This window comes from Durio zibethinus, chromosome 10 (assembly GCF_047325235.1).
Source record: "Durio zibethinus cultivar Kanyao isolate XHJ-2024 chromosome 10, ASM4732523v1, whole genome shotgun sequence".
Lineage (NCBI taxonomy): Eukaryota > Viridiplantae > Streptophyta > Magnoliopsida > Malvales > Malvaceae > Durio > Durio zibethinus.
The window spans coordinates 2,830,891-2,844,506 of record NC_143171.1 but is presented as its reverse complement, the minus strand read 5'-3'; the positions used below and the strand labels follow the sequence as shown (position 1 = coordinate 2,844,506).

At 28.7% G+C, this 13,616-nt stretch overlaps 1 protein-coding gene across 1 annotated transcript; it reads right to left on the bottom strand.

The window, feature by feature from the left end:
- Window positions 1–8,677: 8,677 nt before the first annotated feature.
- On the bottom strand, window positions 8,678–10,413 carry LOC111292693 (transcription factor MYB53-like). The gene is made up of 3 exons (XM_022885202.2): window positions 9,925–10,413; window positions 9,698–9,827; window positions 8,678–9,584 (listed from the first exon to the last, which is right to left on the bottom strand). Exons 1-3 carry the CDS (start codon window positions 10,055–10,057, stop codon window positions 8,843–8,845), a joined length of 1,005 nt encoding a protein of 334 aa, XP_022740937.1. The 5' UTR covers window positions 10,058–10,413; the 3' UTR covers window positions 8,678–8,842.
- Between the last annotated feature and the right edge of the window lie 3,203 nt (window positions 10,414–13,616).

Sequence of the window (13,616 nt, the reverse complement as noted above, 5' to 3'; positions counted from 1 at the left end):
AAATCTGAGTTCAAATTTTGATATTTGTAATTGTTTTTAAAAATTTTTAAATTATAATTTTTTTTATATAAAAAAATTATTTTTAATGTTTTATCTAGACGTTAACATTGTTCAAGTACAGGGACAAGCACAAAGCTTGTGTTTTAAAGATTATGGGCAAAACTAACAATCAATTAGAGTTATGTTCTTTAAAATGGTTCAATAATCAGAGAGTATGCCAATATGTTTCAATCACTAGTTGTTCTATTTTTTTTTAATAAAACATGTATCAACAGAATCACTAGCTAGCGATTCTTAGATTAAGTAAATCGGGATGCCCCACAAGAAAACAACAGCTGAAGACAATTCTAACATATATAAATAATTTTTCAAATTTACTACTAGCAAAAATTCATTTAGTAGAATTAGACTGAGGTTAAGCAAACAATTATTGAACATCCCTTTCGGATTAATTAAATCAATGGGCAACCATCAATTCTTCATCGTTACCACCAACTACATATATTTTAATCATTTGTTAATTTGATGATTTTTTGTTAAGGGCCTACTTTACTACTTATAAGCTTAGAACAATGATAAGATTTTATTTATGAGCAAGTTGCATTAAATATTTTCTTTTATGGATCCAATTGTCTTAAAGTACTATGGCATGCATCTTAGGACAAAGAAAATCTTATTACTAGTCTAGGCTTCTTGTCCAAATTACGAAGGCGGCTGGATTATGTGTTGGATTTTAGTCAATCTCATGCATCAATTTCTTGTCAATATTAGTTGCTGTTGCTTGTCTGCTTAATTACAGTCTTTAAAATTTTCAAATTCTTGAGGACATGGGACAGTTTAGAATGGAAACTCGAGGTGTTATCTCCACTATTTTCAAACAAGATAATGTCTTAATCAGTGATTTCTCTCCTCCCGTCTTACCAATCAACTTTATTTTTGGTAAAAGGAAAAATCACAATTTAAAAATAATAAAAAAAAAGAGCCGTAAGATTAAGATTTGAATTAAAATTTGAAATTTAAAATTTAAATTTAATTAATTATTATTTTTTAAAAATAATTATACAAATTATCTGAATTAAATTTTAAATTAACGAAAACAACTATATTAATATATATTAACATAAATCTCACCTCTTGAAAACTGCTACTTCCACATTTCAAGTGACTGACATTTGTCTTAATTACACCCGTCTATTTCAAAACATATGGTCCAAGACGAAGTCGACATCCTCGGTTATGGTCGACGCAAAGAATTTTTGGCCTCAAATTCCCCAATCAAAGTCAAAAGTCTGAGGTTCAACGTCACTCTTGCTGACCTCTATTTCTTGTATTACAATTTTCATGGTGTAATATTAGATTGAGAGTACCCAACTACTGATTAAACCGCATTAAATTTAACGATAAATGGGTTATTTTTTATTTTTATATTATCAGGGATCAAATAATGATCATTGAAAATGAAAATTCAATACTTTACTCACAAATCGCATGATTACTGATTAAGTAGAATTTTAGAAGTGGATAAAATTTTAACTCCCGTAAGAGATAAAAATCAAAAGGTAAGATGAGAAAGATGGAATTGAAGACATCAAATAATTAACAACCTCATTTCTTTTCCATAAATTAATATTACTTGTTAGTCTCAAGAGAGGAAGGCCAATGGAAATTTAAGAACTATATTCTTACCAAAATCACCTAAGTTTGAATCCAAGCCTAATATGTTTCTCATTGTTTAAAACGTGGCAGGTATTTTTGTTTTTTCCTACTCTTAATCCTTATTCTTTATCAAAATTCAAAAGTCTTGGTCTTCACCCTTGCTTCACTTGCATAATTTCTTCTAGCCTTGAGATCATCTTTTTACAATAATTATTAAGTATATATCTATTATTTCCAAGTAAGGATATATGAATCATTGAAACCCGTACAAAGTGATTTTGAATAATTATAAATGGATATATGAAGATTATGAATAGTAAAAATAATATTCGAGATTGATTTTGGATTTGAGGGTTTGGATATTCACAATCTATTTAACTTTAGGAAATTAATTTTGTGCAAAAGGATAGTTTTGAACCTTTGACAAACCATTCATTCTTTTCACTCTTTAATCAATTAATTAGTCTAAGTTATAATTTTGTTATAATATGACAAAATAATGAGTATGATTTATTAAAAATTGAAATTAAAAAATTAAAACTAAAACAAATTGTTTGAAATTAGAAATTGAGTTAAATTTTTAATGAGTCTTAATTCATATACATGTTTTTAAATGGATATCTGTAAAATAAAAGATTTTGGATAATTAACTAATATCATTAGATAAGTTATGGATAATTAAAATATATTTTTAATTGGTTTTAGATAGGTTATGAATATTTGAAAATAAGTCTTATATCTAAACTACTGCCATCTCTATTTCCAATCCATTTAGTAAAGTGAAAAAAATCATATTGCTTCTATAAATATAATTTTAAGGCTCTGTTTAATACTTTCATTGGTGTTTTTGCTATTTATTTTTTATTTTAATAAAAAATAAAATAGACTGAAAACAAGGGACAAATATAAAAAAAAAAGAAGAAGCAAATGCACTATCCAAATGGAGTCTTAATTAATGATAACCATATTTAAATCAATTATTTTGAATTTAATCCATTTGGGTCTTATTTATTTTCAAATGCCAGAAGAAGAGTGACATAGAAGAATTTTGGACACCATTTCAAGTTTAAATCAAAGCGATATAAGTACTAGTGGTAAATTATCAATTACTTTATCAACTTATGGCTTGCATGACCCATTTGACTTTAATGATCAAACAAGCTTCGAATTTTCCACAACAGCTCCATTTGTAGCTTACTCCAGAATCATTTTTACTCAGCAATCCATTAAATTTCTATTAGTAGAACACGCAATCTAATCTCTTGATTTCAAAGAAAAATTTTTGATTAGTGAAGCTAATGGTTCAGTTAATATTATTACAGTCAATCCCTTGTAAGAAAAGTAATAAATCCAACCACTCACCCAAGAAATAGAGGTATATTAGGGGTAACTAAGGGAACTGTTGTTTTCATGGCTGATTTTCCATTCAAATAATTGATCCTCAAAGATGAAATTTGAGAAAGTTGGATACTTATATTATCAATTAGTTACAAATTAACTTATTAGGGTCGTTAACTTCTAATTGACCCTTAATATTTTTATCTATTTTAATTTATCTCAACGCTAATGATAATGTAATTTGGAATTAAGAGAAAAAATTATATATGGAATTGTAGACGTCGAGATTTGAATTATAAATTTACTTGACATTATTTTTTTAAATATGATTAAATAAATTAATTAAATTAAATTTTAGATTTTTAACATTAATATTTTGGTAACTCAAATTAATGTTATTTGATAAACCTTGATTGGATTTTTATTGAAACAAACATGAGAGGATACAACCTTGAAGTTGACTCTAATTACATTGAAAAGTATTACAATTAATGCATTCATTAAAAGTCAAATCCAAAATCAATTACAAAACCTACCTCTAATTTTAAAGGTCAGATTCAATGTTTAATCCAAATCCCAGTTGCATTCCCTTGCTAGGTCGGCGGCTTCACTACCTGCTTCCACTTGATTTTCGGAGAACAACGTTGTCATGTTTTTTAAAAAAAGCTCTAACAGGACATGCTCAACTAATAATCATAGAAATCTACATTACTCCATAATTTATCTGAAACAGTAAAAGATTTTCCATTCCAAAAAATAAATAGGAATGATAATGAATATTAAATAAATAAATAATCGTTATTATTCAATTTATTTATATCAAATTTAAATAATTATAAACGAATAATTAATAGATACAGATAAAAAATTATCCATGATAAATTCAAAAAAATATGGATAGTATTTTTTAAATATTTAATGTTCAAATTTATTTAAATTTTAATATATAGTAATGAATATTCGAATTCATATTTGAATTCATTACTCATGTATATTTATTAAATACATAAGATTTTATTCTTGTATAAGATTTTAGATCTTAAAAAATAACTTTTATTTATTATTAATTAAGAATAATTTTAAATTAAATTTTTATTTATTTTATATTTTGATAAAAAAATTAAATAAACAAATATTTTAATAAATTCAAATATAAATATTTTAAAAGTAACTAATATCCGCTCCATTGTCATTTCTAAAATGAACGCATGCCACATCGTCATATCTTTTTTTTCAATAGCATTTTTCAAGTATAAAGTATGTTTACGATATTTCCCATGAATTAACCTTCCCAATGCGGCAATGCCCCTTTTAGCAGTCAAAAAATTCTTTATTTTTTTTGGATTTCCTAACAACTCGGGCTCCCCTTATCATTGAGAATCCTTTTACGTCACTTAAAATTTTTTTTTTTTGACTTCGTCGATGTCGTAGTCAACCCTCTCTTTCTCAAATTAACAAAGCTATGAACCCAAAGGTAAAATCACATGTAATCAACGTTTTAGTTTTTACAGATTTCACATTTTTGTTACATTTTTATACCAAAATTGTAAATAAAATCTATATATACATTATAAATTTCATTTACATAAACAATGATAATAAATAACAAAAGGTAAATTATCCATAAATCACCATAAGTAATTTTGTCAAACGATTCATAATCTGTAAAATTTGAAATTGTTGTAACGGTTTTGAGATTGTCAGACGTAAAAAATTTTAAAATCGAAAGAAATAAAAAGAAGAGTGGCTACCAATTTTTGTTAGGATGTGATTGATTACCCAAAAATTTATCTTTTTAATAAAACTATAAAAACGGATTTAAAATTTATCAAAAAGATAAATTTCGGTCTACAAAAAAAAAATCAGATTGAGTCCAGGAGTCGGTTACGTGTGGGGAAGGATTAGTACCCCTATAACGCCCATAAATTGGTACTATTTAATTACATGCTATTTTCGGTGTTGGATAAAAATGGTTTCAATTTGAAATTTAACACTAATTCTTTTCATTTGAAAAAATAAAATTTTGCTAAAAATTTTTATTTAGAAATATTGAGAAAATCTTTAAGTTAAAAAATTATTTTAAAATTCTCCAACATCTAAGCAGAATTTAAAATAACTCTTTTCGCTTAAGATTTAACACAATAATCCTTAAAATGAAATAACAATCTTTATTAAAAATAATTGTTAGTGACTCTCCAACATCTAGGCAGAGTACCAAGAATTATTTTTTTCGGAATGTTATTTTTATTTTATTTAATAATATCACAAAAAAAATTTTAAAAAAAATGTATTATTCTTTTTTTTATTATAAAATATTTTATTATCAAACAGTAAATTAAAAAAAAATAATGCTGACAATTATTGATGATAACACGCTGACGTATGTATGCTAATGGATGTCATATAAAATAAAATGCAATTTAAAAGTTAGATTCTTAAGTATAATGAGACCACCCCGACTCTTCAACATCTAGACAGAGCTTAGGTGCGACTGTTTATATTTAAGATCTCAATTTACTATTATACTTTTTATTTATTAATCTTATTATTAATGTGGATTTAAAAACTTGTGTGAAAAACTTAATAAAATGGAGTTTCCTAAATACCCTATCATTTAGGCAGCATTCGGGAACAAACCATTTCATGTGAGATTTTCGCTCGTATCCTTAAGGTTTTGAAATAGATTTAGGGTATTTTGAGTAAAGGCTTGGGTAAAAGTTTTAAGATTTTGAAGATTCGGATTTTAAGGGTTTGGATTTAAGGGATTTTGGATTTTGGGGGTTTCGATTTAAAGGATTTCGGATTTTAGGGGGTTTTAGAAAAAGCGAACATCTCTAAAAATTTTCAACATCTAGGTGGACTTTCGGAGCAAGTTCAATTTTAATGATTTTTGAAAATTTAAAAAATTTCTTATATATTTCTTTTTATGAAAATTTATTAATAATAATTCCCCAACATCTAGACGAAATTATTTCTTTAAAAAATATTTTTTTTATTCCCTCAAATATCTAGGCAAAAAAATAATAATAATTATTCTATTATTATTTTTAAAGCATTTTTAATATATATATTTAATTATCATCTTACTTATTCTCATTTTTATTATTATTAAAACAATTAAAAAATTTATCCTAACAAATTTAAAACTTATCATGCATAAATATAAAAAAATACTTAAAATAACAAAAAAAATAATATATAAAAAATTCAAAAATTAAAAAAAAATTTTTTTTTACTTAAACCAAACCGATCAACGACGGCTTGGTTGGACCGAAAAAGGTTAAGTTCAACGGTGGTTCGGTTGAGTTGGCTGAGGCATGGTTTAGGTCTGTCCAGGGAGCGGTTCGGTCCGATCTGATCAAACCGATTTAGAGTCGTTGAGAAGTCGAGTTAGCTTGTCGGTTGCGTGGACCCCGGATCAGGTCCGGGTCAATGCGCGGATCCTTCTTGGCCTAAACGACGTCGTTTTGGGCTTTTATCGAAACGACGTCGTTTTGATTTTCACCATTTATATAAAAGGTTTAATTTTTTTCGTCATTTTTCCTTTTTTCTAAAAAAAAAACCTGTTTTTTTTCTTTCTTCTTTAGCTGAACGCAGTGCCAGCCGACGCCGTCACCACCACCGTCACCGTCATTCGTCGATCATCGGTCGCCGTCGCCGGTAGTCAAAAAATTCTCAGAAAACACCAAAATGTTCCTCTCGGCCTCTTGAGTTCAGATTTGATGTCTTTTTCACAAAAAAAAATCCTCAATTCCCTAGATCTGCTTTCAAAGTTTCGGTGAGATTTTTTTTTGTATTCTGACTCTTTTTTTTTATGAAACTGACCCTTTTTTTTTTCTTCGCTCAAAAAGCTCAGCGCTGGATTCCTTCATACGGGGATGATTGTTTGATTGATTGATTGATTGATTTATTATTATTTTGACAACGTCTCCTTCTCTCCGTTTCTCTTGTCTTGGGTTTAGCTAGAAGTTCTATTTATAGAGCTCTGGCCATGCATGTTTGAAGGAAGGGCATGGGGCTCGACATGGGATGTAAGCACGAGCCACATGTCTCTTTTATTTTTATTTTTTGTCATATCTGACAGTGGTAGGGTTAGGTGGTGTGGGGTAGGGCATGGTGAGGTATGAGTGTAGGGTATGATGGAGATGGGTGTAGGGTATGGTGGCAGTGGTGCCGGGGATGGCACCACTGCCATCCTCGATTTTTTTTTATTTTTTGTTTTTTTTATATTTTATATTATTTTTTATATATATTTTTTGTATTTCATATTTTGTAATATTATTATTTTTATTTTTTTTGGGACGAAATTGATGTCCACAGAAATTGAGTGAATAAAATAGAAATATTCAAAAGTTAAATGATGAAATGAATAATTTATTGAAAAAATAGAAATATTCAAAGGCTTAGAATCAATTTTCTACAAAGCTAGCACTTATGTGATGAACAAGACAGTGACTAAAATCAACCAGTTGTTATTCTTCTTGAGTGGTTGGATCAAAGGTTAAGTCAATTTCTTGACCCTAACTTACCCTAAATTATATAGTAATTTATTTAATTTATAAAGTAATGAATGAACAGTATGAACTTATAAACATCAAAAGCAGGGCAAGGAATCAAGCAGGGAAGAGAAAAAAATTTTTTTTTCGTGTGAACAGCAAGACAAAGAACAAGCTTCTAACGTGGGCTAAACCTAAAAAGTTAATTGTTTTTGTACGTTTTCTTCAATGTTTTTCCCTCTAAACTTCTCTTTATATACATGAAGTCATGAAAGTAATTTATAGCATTGAAAGTGATTCTTTAAAGGCGGTGATTTGGGTCAAATCACTTTAAAATATTCTTTGAAACAATTACATTTCAAAACTTTGAAACAATTGAAAAATTAAAAAGTTTTTTCATATACTGCAGGAGGTGAATGAATTTTTTGATAATCTCAGCAAATCGAGAGTGAATAGAACTTAAAACCTTATAAAATGGTTTAATCATTTTTTTTTTCTTTTGAGTTGTGGCATCTTAAACAACTCTTTTTTATTTTTTATTTTTTGGTTTGATCTAGCAGCTTATTGCTTCTTATTCTATGGTGTTATTGTTGTATCCTTCTTTGTTATCTATTAATTTTTAAAAAGTTGCTTTTCAAAAGAAAAAAAAACTTAATACTTTGAATTTATTTCCATATGAAACTGCTTAGTAATATAAATGAATGGAAGTGATATGTTCAATGAAAACGATCTGTATCTAATGTCAACAAGTTTCTAAATTTAAAAAAAAAAAAAAAGAAAACGAGTGATCTGCTTTGCTAATTTGAAGCAAATATGAACACAACTAGCTTTGTTTTTCTAAGCTAGATTCCTTTTACCCCACCCAAAATGAAAAAGAACGTAAAGACATGATATAGGAAGTTTTTTTATTGGTAGGTTCACTTCTCTATGGTCTATTGTAATTGGCTTTCCCAGTTTCCACCATTGCTGTAGCTTGAAAATGTGCTATATAACCTATGGGTTTATCATTGTTTGTGCTGAAAAAGGTAGAAGATAGTTTTTTTTCTTATAATACCCAGAAATTTAAAAGATCGTGCATTTTGACTTGAAATTACCTTGTAGAAACACAAGAAATTAAGATAAGAGTAATGTCTTGATAAAAAATGCAAGGCTATCTTATCTAGTTATCTGTATATAATGGTATATTAATGAAGTCATTGATGTTTTAGAAAGGATTATACATACATACATACATATATATATGTATATATAATGAACGACATGTGTACAAAAACAAATACATAGAAAAGAGTAGAGTAAGTGAGTAACTGCAAACCTTTTTTAAGATTTCAAACATATTCTAAAGAATTAAGCTATGAAAGCTCATGAAACAAAGGATCTTCAAAGAGTAGTTGATCATCAGGCCAAACTGAAGGAGCAGCTCCTCCATAGCTTGAAGAACAGGAAGCATCCCCCAGCAAACTGTTGACCAAAGTCTCTGTTACAGATGGAATCACAGAAGGTGAAGGAGTTGCAGATGAAGTGAGCCATGGTGAATTGCATGTATTCTCTCCTTGGCTCAACACTGTGTATTCTTGAGCTTGAGCAGTGTCCTTGCTTGTACATGTTCGATATTCACATGGGATTTGTAGGTCTGGTAAACGAGGGAAAGGGATAGAATCATTGAAACCTTGAAGAGAAGCAGCTGCTAGATCCAGCTGGGAAGTAGTTAAAGCTGAGTTATCCTTGATTGGAGAAAGTGAGTTTGAAAGATTAATGGTCTCCATATCAGCGAAAGTGTTGTGTGTGTTGTTAGAGCCAGATGAAATGGAAGCTGGGGTTTGAAGAAGATATTGCAAACATTGCAGCTTAGCCATTTCAACGGCTTCTGCTTGTAGTCTTATAGCCTGTTCCTCCCATGGGTGCTGATCCATGAGCTCTTTTAGGTTGGCCAAAGCTATCAGATGAGGCAAGCTTGAGAAGATATCAGTTCGAGGCCTATGAGTCATTGGATCAATTCCCATTTGGATAAGCTTTTTCTTCAAATGGGTGTTCCAAAAGTTTTTTATTTCATTATCCGTTCTCCCTGGTAGGTGGCTTGCAATTGCTGACCATCTTGTGAATAACAAGGAAAAAAGTAAGTAAACATGATTCAAGATGCAAAAAAAAAACTAAATATTTATAATAATTAATTTACATTAAAAACAAAAGGTTGTTAAAATTATTACTTGTTTCCAAGGATAGAATGGAGATTGAGAATTGTTCGTTCTTCTTCCTGGGAAAATTTCCCTCTTTTAATATCAGGCCGCAGATAATTTGTCCATCTAAGCCTGCAACTCTTCCCACATCTGTTAAGACCTGGAAAATTACAAAGAATTAAACAATAATATTCTCAAGTAGGCAGATAGAGAGAAATTAGAGAGTAGAAGAGGCTGAAAGTAGATTCAATCCATACCAGCAAGCTTGGGAAGGGCTCTCCAGCTGCCATGGCCATTTTCATGGATATATTTGACAAGTTTTTCATCTTCTTCAGGGGTCCAAGGACCTTTCTTAAGGCCACTTTCATCAGAACTAGGAGACCTTCCCATTTCAATATCTTTTGCTTTCTTTCCTTAAAACGTGGCAGCTGCCTCCCTCCAATCCAACCTTGAACCGGAAGCTTACTATATTTATAGAGTTTCTGTTCCCTAACAAAGTAGACATATATATGCTGGTTCCGTATTTGTTTGGGAAAGCAAGATTGCCCTTTTTCTTCTAAGAAACTCTCAAACATACCATTTGTCATTTGTCAATGAGCTTCCCTCTTATTGAAATTTGCAAATGATATTTTATTAGCAATTTGACCTTGGGTTTTTCAGTTTTTCTAAGTGGACCAAGATCAATTTTTGTCTCGATAAAAATATAGAATAACTTCATACAGACCCACACAAATATATTACAACCAAATTGCTGAGAAGTTTGCTACGACGCATCATCATTTTCCATGTTTTGTATAAAGCAAAGCTTCTCTTTTTGCAATCATAAACAAAATCCTTTTATTCCAAAAACCAAAAAATAAAATAAAATAAACTATTTTTGGCTGAGAAAGAAAAAATAAAGCATCTCTCATTAGAAATATATGAAAGAATTATATATATATATATATGTATATATATATTAGTCATGGAATGGAGTGCCAAGACATTTGGAAAATGTCATATAAGCAGGTCATGAAGATTGGCTGCTTTCACACTTATTGCATTGATACTCTTCAAACTTCTTAATTCTGATTCATTACTAGTCTGAGTTGAGGTAGGAACACAACTTATAAATCAAGAAATCTTTAATTCATTAGTTTGAATTGTTTAGGGATAAAAGGTCCTAATAAATTGAAGGTGCCAATGAAGTACTTGGTAAAGGCTACAATTAAAGATTTAATAAAACAAAAGTAAAAGAGAGTATGGTAAAGGATATAGAGTGCCACTTATTGCTAAACCTGCCATTAGATAGAAATAAGTAAATAAATTAACATGTTATATATTACAATCATGTTTGGAATTGAGCATTTGATTAGATGATAAATGTTTGTATTTTTTTTTAATAAAAATCAGTTTCGAATTTCCTTTTTCCAATATATATATATATAAGACATGAGCTTTAATTAGCATTGTGAAACTATAAACTAAAAGAGATTTTAATTGCCATATCCAAAAATGTTTCATTAATTTACAAGATCAACATTTTTTTTTTTTGAAATTCCTAATCAACCTTTAACCACTTAAATCCTATATACTTAATTTACTTAAAAAGGACATTAGATGCCAAAATTTTTTGAACTCATAATTTTCAAAACTCTATCTAACGTGCGTACTATCTAAATTAAATCTCAATTAATACAATCAATTTAATTAATAATGTAAAAAGTGATTGATTGATTGATAATTCAATCTCAAACATGTAAACAGACATGTACAAAATATATATGAACATAAAATATGTAATAAATAATTTGATAATTCAACTTTTGACTTAATCGTATTAAAATATTTGATTCAATCTATGTTGATATACATGTTTACTCAAACTATCATATTTGAAATTTCTCTCTCAAAAATCAAAATCACAACATGACTTAAATAAGTCAAACTCAAACAAATATACAAGAATACATGGATAGTATACATAGTATAGATGTATACTATATATAGATATATAAACATAAAATACATAATAAATAATTTTATAATTCAACCTTTAACTCAATCTATGTGTACATACATCTTTACTCAAAAATCATATTTGAATTTTCTTTCTCAAAAAGCAAAATCACAACATAATTTAAATAATTCAAACTCAAACAAATATATGAACATACATACATTATACACATAATATATATATATATATGTAACGTGGTATACAAGTAATGAATTCATAGCAAATATGGTAGGGCAAAGTTGGTGAAGTAATTAAAGATTTGAAGGGGCAATATAGGGTATTTAAGTAGTAATCAACTACTACTATATTTGATTAAGTTAATGATTAATACACATAGTCAAAAACAAATCAACAAGAGCTGAAAAGCCGCCGTGAGTTGTCAGCATCAGATCAAACGGTTGGCGCCTCATCCCCGATCTCCGAAACCTTTCCCATGCACGCAACTCTCGCTCTTATTTCGTCACTGATTATTGCACGGGATCATTATACGATTTCACGTATATTAATGCAAATATTAATTTTACGGAGATGGCTCCTCAAATTATTTGTATTTATATTTCTAGTTAGCATATGCTTACGCACTGATTTTTCCTGGTTTTGCTCTTCTCCGTGGCAGCCTGTCTCCGTTTACTTGATCCTCACCAATCATATTTGTCTAATTATCTTAACTTTTTACATTTAAAATTGACTGAAATTGAAACTATTACTGAAATTAAAAGTTTAATATTTTGTTATGATTGTTTCATGATTTTATAATCTCAGCCATGTCCTTGCTTGCATCAAATGTAAAGTAGCCTCTTATAATAGTTTTCCCTTCTCATTACTTGGAAGGATAAGGTGAAAAAATGGGTGAAAAGAAAAGAATATATATGGGTATCCAATAATTCTAAATTATTTCCTCGGTGGCAATTCCAATTAGTTGAAGTTATCAGTGACTTTTTTTTTTTCTGTAAGAAAATGCATTCTTCAGCCTCACTATCATAGCAAAGAATTGCTTCGATTTTTTTTATCCTGTTTGGTTAGTCTGTCTGATTAGAATTTGCTGATAGTGTATCAAAAGCTGAAAAACTCCTTTAGACATGTAAACTAGAGAACAAAGCCCTAATTCCTAATCTAAAACTATTGCTAGTTTATTGATAATGTATTAAATACAAATATTTTTCAAATACGAGATTTAGCTCAATTAATTTATATAATCCTCTTTAAAAGATAGTATCCAACAAGTAACAGATATGATATTCAAATTTCAGTAACTACAATTTTTTATCCTTAAATTATGGATTCTTTGGTTAAAACAGATAAAAATTCATTTTTTCGCGTTTTTCTTAATTTTAGGATCCTATGTATTGGAAGGCTGTTAATAGACCATTTCTAAATTTTTGTAGACAAGATAACTAATTAACCTAGCTAATAGAGAAATGGAGAACAATTGATGAGAAAAGCATTAAGTTGGTCTCCGGCCTGCCCTTGTTCTACACAAAAAGAAATGTAATTGTGCTTGACCTAGCGAAAAATCGAAGACAATAATAATCCAAAAGAGGAAGTAACACGGCAATTTCCTAAAGTACAAACAAGCTTTGTATAACAACATTATAACTTTCTTTAAATCTTAAAATAACAATTAACATCACTATTATTTATGCAAAATTTTTTTGGTGTGCCTCAAGTTCTAAATATTTATAAAGAAAATTAATGATAAAGTGGCAACATTATTGTCACAACATACTGATCTGAGTAGATGAAAAAAAAATTAGTCTGAACATTTTTTTTATAAAAGAAATTGAAATTTGATATTTAAATGAGTTAAATTCTGGATTCAATGTAAAGCATCTTTGAGTATATTACCTAATTACATCCAAAACCCAATGGAAATTATCCATCGCATTCACAAATTAACTAAAATCATCTGACTGTCCAATAATTTAATGCCATGATTATTTTACACACCAT

Excerpts from the sequence above, each read along its gene's own strand:
- LOC111292693 (XM_022885202.2), bottom strand. The coding sequence starts at position 10,057 with ATGGGAAGGTCTCCTAGTTCTGATGAAAGTGGCCTTAAGAAAGGTCCT. Across the intron at positions 9,828-9,924 it reads AGCCCTTCCCAAGCTTGCTG|GTCTTAACAGATGTGGGAAG; the intron begins GTATGGATTGAA and ends GTAATTTTCCAG. Across the intron at positions 9,585-9,697 it reads CATTCTATCCTTGGAAACAA|ATGGTCAGCAATTGCAAGCC; the intron begins GTAATAATTTTA and ends GTTATTCACAAG.